The following is a 20,057-nucleotide window of genomic DNA, read 5'->3' on the forward strand; positions in this document are numbered from 1 at the left end:
ACATTTTTATTTGGAAACAGGGTCTCCTAAGCCAGCGCGCGAGGCTGGCTTCAAACCTGCGTGATCCTCCTGTCTCTGCCTCCCAAGCGCGGGGATTACAAGCGTGCGCCACCACGCCTGATGAAATCTATCTTAAGAAATAGAAAAATGCAGTGTCAAATCTGCACTCTTTAGGTATCTGCATTTTATTCCCACAACCCCCCACCCCACCATGGGGCATTACTTACTTTGGGAACTCGTGCTCTAGGCCTAAGGTTAGGAGCTGTTCAATCACAGAAGTGCACAAAGCAGAGAAATGCCTGCGATCTAATTCTGACTTACCCATTTCTATTTTAACCCTACATAAATCTCGTATAGATTTACTTACTTCTGTAGAGATGCTCACCTGAACTAACTTAAACATCTCATCTTGGAGCATTTGCCGAACAGAATCTGAAGACTCTGGTAACTGAGCCCTGTGCTCCTTTCTCTGGGTCTTCCGAGGTGATCCAAACGGTGTTTGTGAAGCAACATTGACGCCAGTTGACACTGGAGGCAGCCCTGAGGGAGACTCATCTTGAAATGCAGAAATCTGTGCACTAGGTGGAAGTATTTAAATAAAAAGACCCACATTAATCAACAAAACAATGTCTATGATCAGAATATTCAGATCTCATTTTTTTTTTTTACTCCAGTTTTAAGGGTCAGTTTTCTGGCAGTTCTCAGGATCTTCCTGTACCCATCATTTTTCATCTGAATGCCTGAACTTGGGGACATGTATTGTCCAATTACTGATGGTGCCCTTGTGGCGTTACAACCCACAACAGCCCAGCCCCGGACCCTGCAGGCATCTGAGCTTGACACCTGTCAATAATCTGGATCAATTGTACAGAGTTTGTAATTTGGCTTAGGAATAAGGTTTTTAACTGAAATTAATGATCTAAAGCTGGGCATGGTGACATCGATGACACTTGTAATCCCTGGGTTTTTTTTTTTTTTTTTTTTTTGCGGTACTGGGGATGGATGGAACCCAGGGGCATTCTACCTCCGAGCTACACTCAAACAGCTACTATTTAGTGAGGTTCTTTGCAAGTCAGTGATACCCTGTTTCAAAATAAGAATAAAAAATAGGGCTGGAGGTATAGCTTGGATGTAGAATGCCCCTGGGTTCAATCCCCAGCGCCCCAAACAAAACAAAACAAAACAAAACTTGATGAATAAAATCCAAAACAGAGAGAAAAACAGACATCACTACTAATAAGACTCTGTGTGTGTGTGTGTGTGTGTGTGTGTGTGTGTGTGTGTGTGTTGGCGATTGAACCCAGAGATATTCTACTTCTGAACTACATCCCCAGTCAGATTTTTTCTTATTTAAAAACAGGGTCTTGCCAGGCATGGTGGTGCACGCTTGTAATCCCCGCGCTTGGGAGGCAGAGACAGGAGGATCACACAGGTTCGAAGTCAGCTGCGCTGGCTTAAGAGACCCTGTTTCAAAATAAAATATAAAATAGGTCTGGGAGTGTAGCCTGGAGGTAGAAGGGTTCCATCCTCAGTACCACCAACCAACAAACAACAACAACAAAAAAAAAAAACAGGGTCTCGCTAGGTTGGTGAGAGTCTCACCACTTGCTGAGGCTGTCCTTGAACCTGAGATCCTCCTGTCTCAGCCTCCCAAGTACTGAGATTACAAGCATGTGTCACCACACTGGCTTTATATTTTGTTTTTAAACAGGGTCTTGCTAGGTATCTGAGAGTCTTGCCATATTGCTAAGGCTGTCCTAGAACCTGCAATCTTCCTGTCTCAGCCTCCCATATACTGGGATTATAGGCGTGCACCATTATGCTGGGCTCTAATATGACTATTTTAAGACAATTTACTGGGCTTTACCTTCAACAGTTATGTAAAACTTCTGAAGTAAAGCTGTATTTTCTCCTAATTCAGCAAGATTTATAAACACAGTGTGCTCTATTCAATCTCTATAAAATAATTCAAAAGACAAACTGGATACAGCTGGGCGTGGTGGCACATGCTTGTAATCCCAGCATTCAGGAGGCTGAGACCATGGATCGCAGTTCGTGGACAGCCTCAAGCTACTTAGCAAGACCCTTCTCAACTCAGTGAGACCCTGTTTCAAAAATAAAAAGACAAAGCTGGGCATAGTGATGCACACTTATAATCCCAGTGCTTGGGAGGCTGAGACAGGAGGATCGCACAGGTTTGAAGCCAGACTCAGCTACTTAGTGAGGTTCTAATTTAGTGAGACCCTACTTCCAAATAACTTATAGGGCTGCGGGTATAGCCTGGAGGTAGAAAAGCCCCTAGGTTCCAGCCCCCAGTACTAAATAATAATAAAATAAAATAATAATAATAATGATAAGACTAAAAAAAATAGGGCTGGGGGTTAGCTCGAAGGTACACTGCCCCTGGGTTTCATCCTCAGTACCACACACAAAAAAAAGGCAAACTGGATAAATCTAAAAATAAAATTAAAAGCATTTCAAATACTATTTGAAATCAGTTAAGAATCAGGCACAGTGGCACTTGCCTATAATCCTAGGACCAGGGAGGCTGAGACAGAAGGATCCCAGAGTCCAGCCTGAGCAACTTAATGACACCCTGTGTCTTTTTTTTTTTTTTTTTTTTTTTTTTTTTTTGCGGGTCTGGGGATGGAACCCGGGCCATTCGACCTCCAAGGTACACCCCTGCCCTACTGTTTATTCTTTATCTTGAAGCAGGGTCTCACTAAGCTGCGAAAGGCCTCACTAAGTAGCTGAGGCTGTCAGCGAACCGCAATCCTCCAGTCTCAGCCTCCCAAACGCTGGGATTACAAGCGTGCGCCACCACGCCCAGCAAAACCCTGTTTCAAAATAAAAAAATTAAATAAATAAATAGTACTGGGGGGATAGCTCAAAGGCAGAATGCCCCTGGGTTCAATCCTCAGTACAAAATATATATCCGAAGCTGAAAATGAACAATTACATCTTTCAACAATATATCCACTACTTTTTTTCTAAAATGATCGTTCCAACGTAGTTTCTACTTGTCTTTAAAACCACTGTAAAGGGAAAAAAAAAAACCTTTGAATAATTAGGATGTCAGAAATGTGTACTTATGTTCTTTCAATATTTTAATATTGCTTTCACTTAATCTCTTAGTGTTTAGACAAAACATCTTGCAATTATTTCAAATTGCTAGAGTAGGTATCAATTAATTCTCTTATTGTAAAATGTGACTATTTAAAATTGGTAGGCAAAGATTCTTACCTAGTAATTTCTGAACTTGTGTCTAGACAATACGAATGAGAAACGGTATGTTCAGGATTTGAAAAGGCTTCAATCATGCTATAAATAAAAGTTAATAAGTGATTAGGAAGCAAGATATTCTATACATTATCTAAGCTACAGGAATATAATGCACAGCCATCTAAGAGTCTAAACATTCCCTAACTCTTTGTAACGCTTAGCTCATAATCATAATCTGTTTACATTCGTCTCCATAGCAATTAGTAATAGATTCAAACAGAAGCAAAGAATATATATGAATGACTTAACACACAAACACTGTACTTTGCTCAGCAACAACAAAAAAAGTAGAATCTAAACATTTTACTAAGAAGACTAAAAAGCCCACTGTCACATGTAAAACTATAAAGACTAATTTTAAAACTTTTTAAATTTTTATGTTATTTTATTTTTGGTGTGATACCAGGGACATTCTTCCTCTAAGCTATATTCCCGGCCCTTTATATGTTTTGCTTTGAAATCGGGTCCCACTGGGTTGCTGACAGTCTCTCTAGGCTGCTGAGGCTGTCCTTGAACCAGTGATCTTCCTGTTTCAGCCTCCCAAGTACTGGGATTACCGGCATGCCACCAGACCCCACCAAGCTAGTTTATAAAAATAGAACTATCTTTATTAGTTATAAAGGCAAATCATATTAAATATATTCTTTATAGAGGCTGAGGGTATAGCTCAGTGGCTAAGCATGTGCAAGTCCCTAAGTTTGATCCCCAGCCTTGCAAAAAAAAAAGTGTGTGTGTGTGTGTGTGTGTGTGTGTGTGTGTGTGTGTGAATTTGATGGGAATTGAGCCTGCACTGATTGTTGATAAGAGCTGTATTAATTGGTAATAAGAACAAGCTTTCATATTTAGGCTGAACAATAAAATCATTTTCTCTGCCTTTAAGCTGTCAGCCAAGAGCTGCAGCCAGAATTGACCTTGGTGAGCTACGAGTTGGATTTTAGCCCAGCTGAACACTAGAATTATATGGATTTTCACAATGGTTTAGGCTAAAGTTAAAGAGAAAAAGCAAACTATGTTAGCCTGATAGTAATTACTAATTACACAAAATAGTTACAGCCTAAAACCTTCATACCTTAAAAGATTATATTCCTGTGTCTTTCTTTTCTTTATTATGAGACAAGTTTTTTAACACAATAAGCAACTTTTAGCAGACAGAGATAGAAAAGGGCTAATAACTCACCAAGGACACAAGTGGACAATGCATGCTTTAAAACTAAAATCAGCCGGCCGTAGTGGCGCACGCTTATAATCCCAGCATTTGGGAGGCTGAGACGGGAGGATCGCGGTTCACAGACAGCGTCAGCCACTTAGTGAGGCCCTCTGCAACTCAGTGAGACCCTGTTTCAAAATAATAAAAAATAGGGCTGGGGGTGTAGCTTGGAGGTAGAATGACCCTGGGTTCCATCCCCAGTACCACAAAAAACAAACAAACAAGAAAACCCTTACTAATATGAAAAGTACAAGTGAGTTGTCTATTGGAACAAATAGTTTTCAAATTCTCTGAAAATTTGCCATGTAGTGTAATCCTCTAAAAACAAGTAATGTGAATTCAAGTTCAATGCAAATAACTTTTTTGGAATACTCCAGAAAACACACAAAGTGAAGGAAATGATCTAAAAGTTATGAATATATTGTGTTTATCAGTGACTCTCTCTCTCAAAAAAAAAAAAAAAAAAAAAAAAAGGTAGAATGCCCTTAGTTCAATTCCAGTACCACGAGAAGAAGAAGGGGAATGGGACTGGAGCTGGTGAGGCAGGGCCCGGAGCCTGTTGCGCAGCAGGCCTGGAACTGGGGCCTGCTCCACAGCAAAGGGCCAGCAGGTTTCTTCAGCTGTGTGGCCAGGAAGCACTAGAAGCTGCCTCTGCCTCACCTAATCTCTCAGCAGATTTCCAGACCCAAGTGACCTCTATTTAAAAAAATTGGTTGTGAGTGGATCATTCTGTCAAAGTTACTCACCTTCTGGCTTTCAGGTTTTCAGTAAGTGGGAATAAGTGTGGAGAAATAGAAGCTCTAATACATTGTTGGTGGGATTGCAAGTTGGTGCAACCACTTTGGAAAACAGTATAGAAGATCCTCAGAAAAAGGAAAACGAACTTACCATATGATCCAACAATAACCAAAAGAATGAAAACCAAAATACCAAACTAATGCGTGAACAACCGTGTTCATAGCTGCACAGTTCATCATTGCCAAACTGTGCAACCAGCCAAGATGTCCTTCAACGGATGAGTGGATTTCAAAACTATGGGATATGTACACAGTGGAATTTTGCCTAGCCATAAAGGAGGACAAAATTATGACATTTACACTGAAATGTCACAAAAAAATAAGAAATCAGATGCTTTTCTTAATGTATAAAATATTAGGGAAAAATGGATAACAGGAGGAACTCTAAGAAAGGACCCTATAGAGGAGCAATGAAGGGGACATAGCTGAGGGGATAAGAGGGAGGATAGGGAAACTCTTTAAAGCACATGATGGACTTAAACATATCAAAGGCAATCAGGAAGCCAAGCATGGGTAGGAGGGAGGGGCAGGGAAGGGGTTAGAGATTGGGTAGGGGCTGATTGGGTGATGTGTGCATGTATATCTCCACAAGTTTTTTATCCCATTGAGATGCATGATTACAATGCACCAATAAAAATTTATTAAAAAAAAGAAAAAGAAGGGGGGAGAGGGAGAGGGACTGATTATGTCCAAATTGCAACACATGAAAATTGCCTTAAGCTCTCCTTGAAGCAAGGATGAGAAGTCAGCAGAACATGTGAACGTCAAAGCCCTAATAGAAAGTGTGTGGAAACCAAAGCACAACAAGGAAAGATCCTATGTAATTATGATGCAGAATGATTTTTTGATTCCATAAAATGAATAAAATGCATTCAGTATGGAAGGTAATTCCCTAATTAGCCGATGAATGAACTCTGGTCCATTTACAATTATATTTTATTTTGATAAGGCTGATAGTGATGAAAGAATACAAGGCATTTTAAATGTTATTTCACGCCGGGCGTGGTGGCGCATGCTTGTAATCCTCGCGCTTGGGAGGCGGAGACAGGAGGATCGCGTTGGTTCGAAGCCAGCCTGGCTGGCTTAAGAGACCCTGTTTCCAAATAAAAATATAAAACTGGGTCTGGGAGTGTAGTCCGGAGGTAGAAGGGCTTCCAGGAACCCTAATACCACCACCACCAAAAAAAAAGTTATTTCACACTACCACAACTTAAAAGTCTAACATTTAGCCAGATGTGACTGGCGCACACCTATCATTCCAGTACTTGGGAGGCTTAGACATGAGGATCACAGGTTCTTGGCCAACCTCAGCAAATCAGTGAGGCCCTCCACAACTTAAGAAACCCTGTTTCCAAATAAAAAATAAAATAAGGCTGGGGATGTAGCTCAGAGGCAGAATGCCCCTGGGTTCAATCCCCAGTAAAACACACACACACACACACACACACACACACACACACACACACACTTTAACATTTACCAAAAATCACTGTTTACCATAGCTCTAAATTGAAGTTACAATTTCATTAGGAATACAGCACCATAAAATTTGTGTTGTACATTATAAGAAAAAAGGCTGAAATTTCAGTGAGGAAACAAGCTAGAGAAATCACCCTGTACCTCTTCCCCTTACCTTTTCTGTTCAGTTGATTTTTCCTCCATAATCGTTTCTAATGGTTCTTCCCTTGGACACTGGATCGCTTGTGTAGAATGCTGTTAAAGTTAATGGTACACAAAACGTAAAGAAGTGACACAAATGGGTATTACTCTGTTGGATGTTTTGAGTTTCACATTAGTATCTCGCCCAGAATAACAGCAGCCTAAAAGCAAGTGAAAAATCAAAATCTAAATGCCCTCCCAGGCCTGCTCTGGCTCGCCACCCTGAGCAACTGACGGGTTAAGGTTAAGAGATGGTGTCGGGTGACTAACACATTATCCATTACATATACCCACTGCTACCTGATTATTAATTAGCCTGTGAAAACTACTACAGAACCAGGAAAAGTAATATATATTTTTTTCTTTTATGTGGTACCAGGGATTTATTTTTAACTCAGAAGCATTCTACATCTGAGCAACACCCTCAGCTCTATTTTTTTTTATTTTGAACAAGGGTCTCACTAAGTTGTGGAGGGCCTCCTTAAGTCACTGAGGCTGGCCACAAACCTGGGATCCTCCTGTCTCAGCCTCCCAAGTACTGGAATTATAGACATATGCCACTGCACTTGGCTATACGTAATCCTCTGTGTGTGTGTGTGTGTGTGTGTGTGTGTGTGTGTGTGTGTGTGTGTGGTATTGGGGATAGAACCCAGGGAACCTTCTACTTCTAGGATACATCCCCAGCCCTATTCTTTTTCTTTTTTTTTAATTTGGAAATAGGGTTTTGCTAAGTTTCTGAGAGTCTCACTAAGTTGCTGAAGCTGGCTGAGAAACCTGCAATCACAAGCACTGGGATTACAAGCATGCACCACCATGCCCGGCCTAAGTAATCCTTTTTAAAGAAATGCTAAAATAATTACAAATATCTGTTTTACCTAGAATTCAGTCTATAGAGTTTCGAGAAAACAAATAATACAAAAAGTGCACATAGGCACAAAAACTGCATACTACACATAATTACACTTTGTAAATAAGGGATACTTTACCACTCTCAAATTAATTTGCTAAGGCAGTTTATGAAATAGAAATTTTCATCGCCTAAAATCATTAAACATGTAATGGTAGAAACAAAGTGAAAGAAAAATGGGGCACGGCATGGCTGGACTCAAGGTGTTGTAGGATACTTGTAAGAGATAATAATAGCCTTGGTTTGGTATATTTTGTAACAGTAGATAAAAAACATTTAGGTATAATTTAAATATCAGGCAAAAGTTGAGCAATTTTACCCACTACTTATGGACTTACCTCTTCTAACTGCTGTGGTAAAGTTGGTATGCAAATGGCAATATTAGGACTTTGGAGACTTTCAACAGGTTCTTCTAAAAATTAACAGAGAAAGAGAAAATTGACCATTAAAAAAAGGATCTTTTAACCTTTTTTAAAGGTTTAGGGAATATTATAGAAAACAAATATAAAGACAGAAGCATTTTCAGACTATTCTCTCTTCATCAAGTAAATCCCAGGTGAGTCTTGAGAGGCCTGTGTCAGTGTGTGAAGCTCTCAAATTTCTGTTTTAAGGATGACTGTCAGAGAGAATTTCACAGAGTTAGTTTACAGGAACTCAGACTTATAACCTATAACTTATTACTAAGACTTATAATTATTGTATAGGAATCAATAATTATTCAAGAGGTCCAACATAAAAGTGCTTTATATCTTCTCGGTTTTATTAAGAACCAAAATTACATAGCCTGGCATGGTGGCGCATGCTTGTAAATCCCAGTATTGGGGAGGCTGAGACAGGAGGATCTCAGTTCTCGGACAGCCTCAGCTACTTAGTGAGGCCCTCTTTCAAAATAAAGAAAAAAAATAAGTCTGAGAGTATAGCTCAGAGATAGAATGCCCCTGGGTTCCATCCCCAATACCACACACACACAAAAAAAGAACAAAAATTATGCATCAGTTTACTCAACATCTCATAAACAATATTATATTTGAATTTTGGGTTTGAGATTACCGTAAACATACCTAAATGTAAGACTTAAGTTATTTCAGATATCATTTGTCAATTTCAAGTTAGTAAAGTCAAAAAAGGTAATCTTCATGAGCTGACCTTCATAGTCTGATATGTGCATATCCACTTCATCCAGTGTAAACGTTTCTGCTTCTAAAAGATTCTCATCAATGTCTATACATTCTTTTGCATCTTTATGCGTGATGGAAATATTCTCATCATTGATTGCTTTTATTTTGGGATTTTCTGCTTCCATTGGCATTCTACTGACAAAAACACAGCAAATAAAATTAAAACTTATTCTTGGTGACAAAGATCTTGCTATCATTTGAATCCAGTTGTTTGAAAACAAAAAATAGACTTCATTTTCATATTTTCACGTCTTTTTTTTTTTTTTTAACATTCCTGGTACAAACTTTTTGTCTTTTGCTTTCTGGCCAGGAGGTAAGTGATTTCATCCCACCATAATATGCTTCCTGACTCAGAGCAATAGAGCCAAGCAGTCATGGACTAGAACCTCTAAAATGGTAGGCCAAGATAAACCTTTTCTTGATTAGTCTGGGTACTTTGTTACAGTAATAGAAAACTGACTAACACAGTATTCAAAGATATATTACTCCTACTACTGCTTCATATATAAAATTGGGTAATAAGATTAATTCAACTCCCTCTAAAAAGGAAATAATATAATAAAGGATGAATTAGCTCCTGTCTCAGTGGATATAAACTGGATCAACAGAGAAGAAGCATAATTTGCAATGAATCGTTAGGTGCATCAGAATGTTCGCTTCCTATTCCTCTATGCTCATTTCTATCATTTTTAAAGAATGTTTAAGCCCAAACAGCAACAAAACAGTTATCTTCTACTAAAAAAGGGTATAAGCAGCAACTTACTTCAAGATATTTTGACAAAGTTCACTATCATCATATTTTTCCTCAGTTCCACCTGCAGTCGCTACTATGACTGCACAGCCAGGCTCGATGCTGCGCTCCATCTCGATACCCGGTCCAACCTGAGGCTCCACGGAGTGATCCTCTAGCACCTAAAACCAACCATTTGTAGCATCTGATATTCATTATTGAACCCCTTATTCTCACTATATTTTAAAATTATTCATACTTTTTATACAACTGCTGATTCATTCACTTATCCAGTATTGACTACATTTCTACAACTCAGTATTGATGTCTTTATTCCACCTGGAAAAAGCAAATCTGACTTCCTGCACAATATATTACAAAAAAATCATCCTTAAAAATTTGTAAGGTATATCACTGTTTTCAGGTCACAAAACAATGGCAATGAAAATGGAGTGTTATTTCAGTCTCTTTGCTATTATAAAGACATGTAGTAGTCATTTCAAAATGACACAGTGTTAAAAAACACATGTAGTAGAAATACAAAGAATGTATTCTTTTAGTTTCACTTAAAAATTTATACATTTATTACCTATAAATACCATCATATCAAATACACTGTATCAAATACCTTAGGCTAATGACTGATCTCAAAAAAGGAAAGAATAAAATCATAAAAACAAGCCAAAAACGATGCTCACAAACACATACTCTTATGCCCTTCGACCTATAGTAAATTATTTTAGAATGAAAGCACTTGTCATTGACCAGAAAAAAAGAAAGAAGAGCTAATAAGCACTGCTCCTCTCCTGACACACATCTGCCTTCCCAGGGGAGGTTCTCTACCCTCTTCTGGGCTGACAACATAAACAGATGCCCTAATGCATTTAATGAGACATCAGTAATAAACACAGGGCAATTTCTTAGTCCTTCATCTGAGGCAAAACCTGAAACTTAAAAATAGAAATAACATAAATGTTATGGCATTTGTAATACCACTTAAAATTATCTTCTTCCCCTTTTCTTTTTTATAAACACACATAAAACCTCAACACGTCACAGCCTCACTGAAAGCAACTTCAACCTAATTAGTGCTGAGGATGGAGCCCAGAGCCTCACACGTGCTAGGCAAGCACTCTACCACTAACCTGCACACCAGCCAACTCATTACTTAAGAATTAAACTCCTTAGGAAAAAAAGTAATAAGGAGTATAATTGACATTGTCATTATTTTTCATTATTTAGTGATTCTTTCACAGATGGTAAAATATAAACAGTTTTAATCCAAAATGATACTTCTTTTGTAATAATTAATGTACTTACTTTGATAATGGCATTTTTTGCTTTATACCTAGTGAAACTGGGTTGTTCCAAAAGCCATAACGCAGTAAGAATGGCAGCTGTGGAGGTCTTTACACGAATTACTGGACTATATTCACAGGGAGACTGAGTGACACCAGAGCCACGGAGGAGTCTCCTGTCAGACCATCTTATCATCCACTCCAGCAGCTTTCCTGTGCTGCCAAATGTGGTCCTCAGGACCAGAGGGAGATCTTCCTGAGGGTTGATATCGCTGTTTGGAATTGCTCTGAAACTGTACCTTCTAGTTTTAATGGACTCAGGAGACCAAAACATGTTTGCTGATTTCTGGATTGGAGGTTTCTCTCGATTGTCATCTTGAACTCTGTAAATTGACTTTTGTTTTAAGCCAAACAATCCACTCTTTTCCTCATCTTTATGGACGTCATTTAAAGGGTTCTCCAAAAAAGGTCTGATGGTTCCATTTAGTTCAGACACTGAAAGAGCCTGGTTTTCTACAGTGATGGCGCTTCTGTTAGTTAAAGAGGATGGTTTTTCAGATTCGTATGACTCCGGAGCAACAACAAAGCAGGAGCCGGCTCTAAACACGTGCTGGGTATTGGTTTTGACCTGACGTCGTTTTAATGTTGTATGTACATCAAAAAGTAAAGAATTAAGTTCATGTTCTCTAAGCTGTGCAGAAAAGCTGGTTAGAAATGGAATACCAGGATCCCTAGAGCTGAGGAGGTCTCTTTCAAGAACATAACTCAAGAAAAGGTCAAGGAATTTAATATACTCATCATCATCACGCTCAAATTCCCAAACACCTATAACAGGAAGTGCGTTCTGTGACAACTTTTCAGGTTTTTCTTTCCTTTTAGGGTGTTTTTTCTGCTTACTTATTTTCCTTTTATCACTGGTCTTACCAACCAATGATAATTCCACTTGATTTGGGGTATTTCTACAGAAAAAAAATGAAAAGGACAAAATTAATGATCATTTGATTACTCAAACTGACCTTAGAATGGACATTAAAAATCTCTCTACTGATTAAGTCATGTGTTTGTGCCTCAATTACCAGTTCCAATATTCCAACAGGGGAGGATAGAGACTAATATAATCTCTAAGGGGTGGAGCATTCTTGAAGCTCAAAAAACACATTTATATCAGGGAAAATTTGTGTTAAAATAAATTAAAATAGCTGGGCGTGGTGGCACACGCTTGTAATCCCTGCGCTTGGGAGGCGGAGACAGGAGGATCACGTAGGCTCGAAGCCTCACTGGCTTAAGAGACCCTGTTTCCAAATAAAAAAATATAAAAATAGGTCTGAGAGTATAGCCCGGAGGTAGAAGGGTTCCATCCCCAGTACCACCAAAAATAAATAAGTAAACAAATAAATATAAATTAAAATATGTTCATAGAAATTTCACTATAAGAACCGGGTGTGGTGGCACATGCTTATAATTCCAGTACCTGGGAGGATCACATAGGTTCAAAGTCAACTTCAGCTACTTAGTGAGGCTCTCAATAACTTAGTGAGACCCTGTTTCCAAATAAAATATAAAATAGGTCTGGGAGTGTAGCCCGAAGGTAGAAAGTCCCTGGGTTCCATCCCCAGTACCACCAGAAAAAAAAAAAAAAAAAAAAGAAATTTCACTATAAAAGAACATGAATGCTTTTTCTGGGGGTGAAATATGGTCCTCTAATAGACCAGAATTTAGGAAAACAGTGAGTATCAATAAAAATCACAATATCCAAATATCCAATCTTATCCAAATCCAAATATCCATCTTAAATTAGGGTTTCTTATTTCTCTTCATGGAGGCCCCTTTCAGCCCCTTCTACCATGTACAAGAAGCAGAACTGTTCTCTTTTTTTTTTTTGCGGGTCTGGGGATGGAACCCAGGGGCATTTGACCTCCGAGCTACACCCCCTGCCCTATTTTTTATTCTTTATTTTGAGACAGGGCCTCACTAAGTTGCAGAGGGCCTCATTACGTAGCTGAGGCTGTCCACGAACCGCGATCCTCCAGTCTCAGCCTCCTGAATGCTGGGATTACAATTGTGCGCTACCACGCCCGGCTAGAACTGCCCTTTTTTATTTTACCATGCAAATGCTGGGATCTTGAAATCTTTTAGCCACCATGAAGCCTGTGGGGCAGGCACCTTGGCTGCCAACCACAACTGCTTTCAGCTGTTTCTTTTCAACATGGTTCTTATGAAGAACACAGATCCTTAGATTGCTAAGTAAAAGGAGAGGTGTTCGGCACTGGGGCTGGAGCCAGCATGTCTCTTCTTACTGAGAATGCATGATAGCAAATACTGAAATGCAGTTGGTTTGTGAAACAAGCACACCACTTAAAATGCTATTAGATTTAGCTTAAGCAACTATTTGGAGTAGATGTGATAATTTCACTTAAGAAAAACTATTGTTGATTATATCATTTAAGTCATGAATAGGATAAACTCCATTGTCAGCAATGAAATTATTATTATTATTATTATTTTTGGTGGTACTGGGGTTCCTGGAAGCCCTTCTACCTCCGGGCTACACTCCCAGACCTATTTTTACATTTTTATTTGGAAACAGGGTCTCCTAAGCCAGCGCGCGCGGCTGGCTTCAAACCTGCGCGATCCTCCTGTCTCTGCCTCCCAAGCGCGGGGATTACAAGCGTGCGCCACCACGCCCGGGGCCATCAATGAAATTATAAAGAAAAAAAAAATCAGCTTCCATCACAGTAACATGAGAGTAGAGTAGACCATAAACAAGAATTTCCCAACAATTTATGCACATGTCTCAAAGATGAACATGCAAGTTTCTTTCCTGGAAACCCCTCAAAATAACATGGTCAACCCATTCGTACTGAGCTACAGGTTGACAATCCTTTAGCATGAAGCTTGGCACTGTAAGTATTTCAAATTCTGTGGGGTTTTTTTTGGGGGGGGGATACTGTATAAACATTATGAGTTATCTTAGGGATGGGGGCCCAGTGGTGTAGCTCACCCCCTGCCCATACACACACACGCGCACACACAAATAGTACAATCAGTGACAGTTGCTGAGACTAAAAGTCACCTTGTCACTCGCATAAACATAATAAAAATATTTTCTTCCCAAAGAAGTGAATGCTTGTCATTAAGAGATATAAACGGTACCTTTGACAGAAATGTGACCTAGTTTTTTCTGCAACTGACAAAGCTTCAGAAAACGTATCTGCGGTGTCTGCATCGCTGGGTGCCAGGGAATCCCCCAGTTCTGTGAGGGTGCTTCTGCTCACGCTCGTCGCCAGGGAAAACCCGTCAACGCCTGGGGCCTCTTCCGGGCTCTCTTCTTCTATGGGTTCCCATATATTCATCTCAAAAGAACCTATGTTTCTCCGCACACGTTTTAGGGCTTTCGCCCTGACCTTACGGATAGAATGCATGACAACAGACATCATCTCCTCAGTCTGGGGACCTACAGAGAAAAGAATAGAAGGCCTTGTGGTGCGTTAAAATGTTTCAACTCACTGGGCGTGGTGGCGCACGCTTGTCATCCCCGCGCTTGGGAGGCAGAGACAGGAGGATCGCGCAGGGTCGAAGCCAGCTGCGCGCGCTGGCTTAGGAGACCCTGTTTCCAAATAAAAATGTAAAAATAGATCTGGGAGTGTAGCCCGGAGGTAGAAGGGCTTCCAGGAACCCCAGTACCACCAAAAATAAAAAAAATGTTTCAATTCCAGACATATGGAACATGACTCTGGTCCCTCCTGGAGACGCGGATCCTAACAACGAAGGCTTATGTCCACATCCTTACAGCTCATGTTTTCTTCAGTATTCACTGGAAGGCCTTGGTCCATTCCCCCCCCCCCCTTTTTGTTGTACTGGGGGTTGAAATCAATGGCATTCTACCTTTTAGCTACACTCCAAGGCCTTTATATTTTTTGCTCTAGAAAAGGAGTCTTGCTAGGTGCACAGAGTCTCACTATGTTAGTGAGGCTGTCCTCAAACCCGCGATCCTCCTATCTCAGCCTCCCAAATACTGGGATTACAGGCATGAGCTACCACACCAGGCTCTAATCTATAAGTAGAACTACAGAAGCTAAAGAAGGTCCATTAAAGAACCATGAAAGGGAAAGAACCCAGATGCCATTCATATATATATATATATATATATATATATATATATATATATATATATATATATATAATGTCCCTGGTTCAATTCCCAGTACCCCCTTTCCCCATACAAACAGAATATTTTAGAAGATAGCAGAAAAGTATTCAGAAAAATAGAAATCACAGAAATATAAGCATATTATGCAATAAGGTAGGATCACATTTGTGTGTGTGTGGCAATGGGGACTGAACTTGGGGGCATTCTACCTCTGAGCTCCCTCCCAGACCTATTTTTTATTTTCATTTTGAAACTGGGTCTCACTAATTTGCTGAGAGTTTAAGTTGCTGAGACTGTCCTTGAACCTGCGATACTCCTGTCTGTCTCGGCTTCCCAAGTACTGGGATTACAGGCATGTACCGTCACACCTGGCTTAAAATACACATTTTACTAATAAAAAAAAAATGAGGCCCAGAGAGATTGAACAACTAATTTAAAGGCCACAAACTTAGTGACTGACAGAGCCATAACCTAAGTCTGCTCAGTCTGGGCCCAAAACAAGAGAATTCGTTCTGCTATGAGAGGTACATTTACCTCTTCACACTTCTATCTCTAGGGAAAGGCAGAAATGCATGCATAAACAGCAAACAGTAAATGCTTCCAGAAAGAAGGAATATCTCGTACAATTTATCCATTAGATAGTTTAGCAATACATACCCTTCACAATACAGTGTCTCAGTCTTTGCTGAAGAGAGTGATATTTTTCTCGTAAAGGAACCCTTACTTCCTCAGGATTGGGAAATGCTTTCACAAAAATTTCTGCTACCTTCGGAAAAAGAAAAATTTAAGTTTATGACAATACCATTCTTTTTTCCTTTTCATTCTTCAAATGTTTTATTTATTTATTTATTTATTCATATATTTTTTGCGGGTCTGGGGATGGAACCCAGGGGCATTCGACCTCCGAGCTACACCCCCTGCCCTATTTTTTATTCTTTTTATTTTGAAACTGGGTCTCACTGAGTTGCAGAGGGCCTCACTAAGTAGCTGAGGCTGCCCGCGAACCGCGATCCTCCAGGTCTCAGCCTCCCGAATGCTGGGATTACAAGCGTGCGCCACCACGCCCGGCTCTCTTCAAATGTTTTAACTCAAAACATAAGTGCATATTTATCACTATTCTTGATGTCATGCTAAGTCCTCTGTTTTAAGCATGAGTCTTCTGATTGTGGAATTCAGCATCAATTTTATTTTTATTTATATTTAGGAATATTTGACGAAAATGGTGTATATTCAAGGTGTACAATGTGATGAATTTTTAAATTTCATTTTACTCTCTTTGTGGTATTAGAGATTGAAACCAGGGCCTTGGGAATGCTGGGTTAAGTGTTGTAGTATTGAGCTACATCCCCATCCTGTTTTATCTTGAGACAGGGCCTTGCTAAGTTGACCATACTGGCCTTGAACTTTTAATTCTCTAGCCTCAGTTTCTCAGTGAGCCGGGATTATAGGAATTCACCCCTGTACCAGCTTGATGATTTGATAAACATGTACACTGTGTGTTGCTAACCATAGCCAAATTAATTAACACATCCAGTATCACAGCGTCATCATTTTGGGGTGGGTGATGAAGATACTTAAATTTTCTCCCTTTTCAAATTTCCAGTAAATAGTACAGTTTTATTAATGATAGTTACCATGCTGTACATTAGATCCCCAGTATTTACTCATGTTTCAAACGAAAGTTTGGATCCTTTAGCTAACATCTCCTTAATTACCACCACACCCCAGGCCTGGCAACCATTATTCTACTCTCTGCTTCTATGAGTTCAACTTTCTTAAGTTCTGCACAGAAGTGACACCATACAGTATTTGTCTTTCTTTTTTTCTTTTTTTTCTTTTTTTTTTTTTTGGTGGTACTGGGGTTCCTGGAAGCCTTTCTACCTCCGGGCTACACACCCAGTCCTATTTTATACTTTTTTATTTTTGGAAACAGTCTCTTAAGCCAGCGCGGCTGGCCTCGAACCTGTGTGATCCTCCTGTCTCCGCCTCCCAAGCGCAGGGATTACAAGCGTGCGCCACCACGCCCGGCTCAGTATTCGCCTTTCTGAACCTGGAGGACATTATGATAAGTGAATATGCCAGACACAGAACGGTAACTTCATTCTTTTTTTGTGTGTGTGGCACTAAGGATTGAACCCAGGGGCATTCTAGCTCTGAGCTAAATCCCTAGCCTAATTTTTTACTTCTTATTTGGAAATAGGTCTCACTAAGTTGCAAAGGGCCTCGCTAAGTTGTGGATGTTGACTTTGAACCTGAGATCCTCCCATCTCAGCTTCCCAAGTACTGGGATTACAAGTGTGTGCCACCACGCCTGGCTTTTGATAACTTCATTCTTAATTAAAATAAAAATCCTTTAAAGTCCCTGATTCAGATTTAGTCTATTTTTCACCTACAGTTACATTACCTTTCTGATTGGTGGCAATTCTCCAATAAGGCTCAAAATTATATCCTGGATAAGTTCTTCAATATTAAAAAACCGAGAGAAAGGTAGCATCCTGTAAGCCCATTCCACGGCACTGAGACAGTGCTCCACCATACAAGAATCAAACTCCATTCCAAGGTCCTAAGTGGATACAGAATAGATTCATTGCCTTTTTAGTTTAGATGGACAGACCAGAATGAGGTGAAAAGAAAGTCTGCTCCAAACAGTAAAATTTATTATAAAGTAATAATTTCCCAAGTAATGTCCATTCATATTTCTTATCCTTGTGCTGGTAAATACCTTTTCTCCCCTCACATTTTCTCTTGCATGTTGATACTGCCTGCAACTATAGGATAGCTTATCACGTACATGTAGCACCCAGCACAAGGCACAAAGCTCTCTGAAGCAACCTGTAGGAGGAATATAAACATGAGAGAAACTGTATGAGCATGTATACTAATATTAAAGTAAGTATCTTTGCTGGGCTTTTTCCCAAATAAATTTTGTCTTCATTTTGTTACTGTCAAAAGAAGTACATTTGCTGGGTGTGGTGGCACATACTTGTAATGCCAGCATTTGGGAGCCTGAGACAGTTAGGATCACAGTTCTCGGACAGCCTCAGCTACTCAGTGAGACCTATTTCAAAATAAAGAATAAGCTGGGCCTGGTGGCACACGCTTATAATCCCAGCATTTGGGAGGCTGAGACAGGAGGACCGGGTTCGCGACCAGCCTCAGCTACTTAGTGAGGCCCTTTGCAACTCAGTGAGACTCTTGTTTTAAATTAAGAATACAAAATTAAGGCCGGGTGTGGTGGCTCACCCTTGTAATCCCGTCATTCGGCAGGTGGAGACCAGAGAATCACAGTTCGGACAGCCTCAGCTACTTAGCAAGGCCTTTCACAACTCAGTGAGACCCTGTTTCAGAAATGAAAAGACTAAAAAATAGACTAAAAAATAGGGCTAGGGGTGTAGCTCAGATGTACAATACCCCTGGGTTCCATCCCCGATTACAGCAATAATAATAATAATAATAATAATAATAATAATAATAATTTTAAAAATACAAAATTGGACTGAGGTGTCACTTGGAGGTAGAATGGCCCTGGGTTCCATCCCCAGTACTACAAAAGAAAAAAAAAAAATAATAATAATAATAGCACATTTTAGGCTGAGCATGGTGGCACACACTTATAATCCCAGTACTTGAAAGAAATGTAGGTTCAAGAACAGCTTCAGCTACTTAGTGAGGGCCTCTACAACTTAGTGAGATCCTGTTTTAAAATAAGGAATAGCCACCTGGGCATGGTGGTACATGCTTGTACTCCCAGCATTCGGGAGGCTGGGATAGGAGGCTCGCAGTTCACAGACAGCCTCAGCTACATAGTGAGGCCTTTGCAACTCAGTGAGACCCTGTTTCAAAAATAAGAAGACTAGCTGGGCATGGTGCACGCTTGGGAGGTGGAGACAGGAGGATCGCGCAGGTTCAAAGCCAGCTTCACTGGCTTAAGAGACCCTGTTTCCAAATAAAATAGGTTGGGGAGTGTAGCATGGAGATAGAAGGGTTACATCCCCAGTACCACCAAAAATAAATAAATAAATAAATAAATAAATAAATAAATAAATAATAAAATGACTAAAAAATAGGGCTGGGGGTATATAGCTAGGAGGTACAATGCCTCTGGATTCTATCCCCAATACGGGGGGTGGGGGGGCAAAAGGAATAGCCAGGCATGGTTGCACACGTTTGTAATCCCAGTACTTGGGAAGCTGAGACAGGAGGATCTCACAGGTTCGAAGCCAGCCTCAGCTACTTAGTGAGGCCCTCCGCAACTTAGTGAGACCCTGTTTCAAAATAAAGAATAAGCCGGGCGTGGTAGCGCACGCTTGTAATCCCCGTGCTTGGGAGCCTGAGACAGGAGGATCGCACAGGTTTGAAGCCAGCCTCAGCTACTTAGTGAGGCTTTCAGCAACTTAGTGAGACCCTGTTCCAAAAAAAAAAAAAAAAAGGTCTGGGAATATAGCCTGGAGATAGAAAGCCTCTGGGTTCCACCCCTAGTACCACAAAAAGAAAAAAAAAAAAAAAAGAATAAGAAAATAGGACTGGGAGTGTAGCTCAGAGGTAGAATGTCCCTAGATTCAATCTCCAGTACCACAAAATTAAATAAATAAATAAACGGAATAAAAACCCAGGGGCATTCTATCTACCTCAGAGATAGAATGACCCTGGGTTCAAGTCCAAGTACCACACACACAAAAGAAGCACATTTTCATTCTAAACACCTTATATAAGAGTCAGAAATCCTTCCAGAACTGTGGGGTGTGGGGAGTTACTGGGGATTGAACCCAGAGGAAATTTACCTCTTAGCTACACCCCATGTTGCTGAGGGCCTCACCAAGCTGCTGAGGCTGGTCACAAACCTGCAATT

At 40.1% G+C, this 20,057-nt stretch overlaps 1 protein-coding gene across 1 annotated transcript in view; it reads right to left on the reverse strand.

The window, feature by feature from the left end:
- The window catches only part of CPLANE1 (ciliogenesis and planar polarity effector complex subunit 1), a gene marked incomplete at both ends in the record, with an annotated part of 127,383 nt that overhangs the window by 58,785 nt on the left and 48,541 nt on the right, over positions 1–20,057 (reverse strand). Inside the window, 11 exons of the mRNA XM_080700829.1 lie at positions 386–578; positions 3,244–3,321; positions 6,920–6,999; positions 8,191–8,264; positions 8,999–9,162; positions 9,794–9,942; positions 11,081–12,017; positions 14,212–14,512; positions 15,866–15,974; positions 17,613–17,771; positions 17,931–18,040. Coding sequence (XP_080556955.1) covers positions 386–578; positions 3,244–3,321; positions 6,920–6,999; positions 8,191–8,264; positions 8,999–9,162; positions 9,794–9,942; positions 11,081–12,017; positions 14,212–14,512; positions 15,866–15,974; positions 17,613–17,771; positions 17,931–18,040 — 2,354 coding nt within the window. The remainder of the gene's footprint in view (positions 1–385; positions 579–3,243; positions 3,322–6,919; positions 7,000–8,190; positions 8,265–8,998; positions 9,163–9,793; positions 9,943–11,080; positions 12,018–14,211; positions 14,513–15,865; positions 15,975–17,612; positions 17,772–17,930; positions 18,041–20,057) is intronic.

Source organism: Muscardinus avellanarius, assembly GCF_963383645.1.
Source record: "Muscardinus avellanarius genome assembly, chromosome: 1".
NCBI lineage: Eukaryota > Metazoa > Chordata > Mammalia > Rodentia > Gliridae > Muscardinus > Muscardinus avellanarius.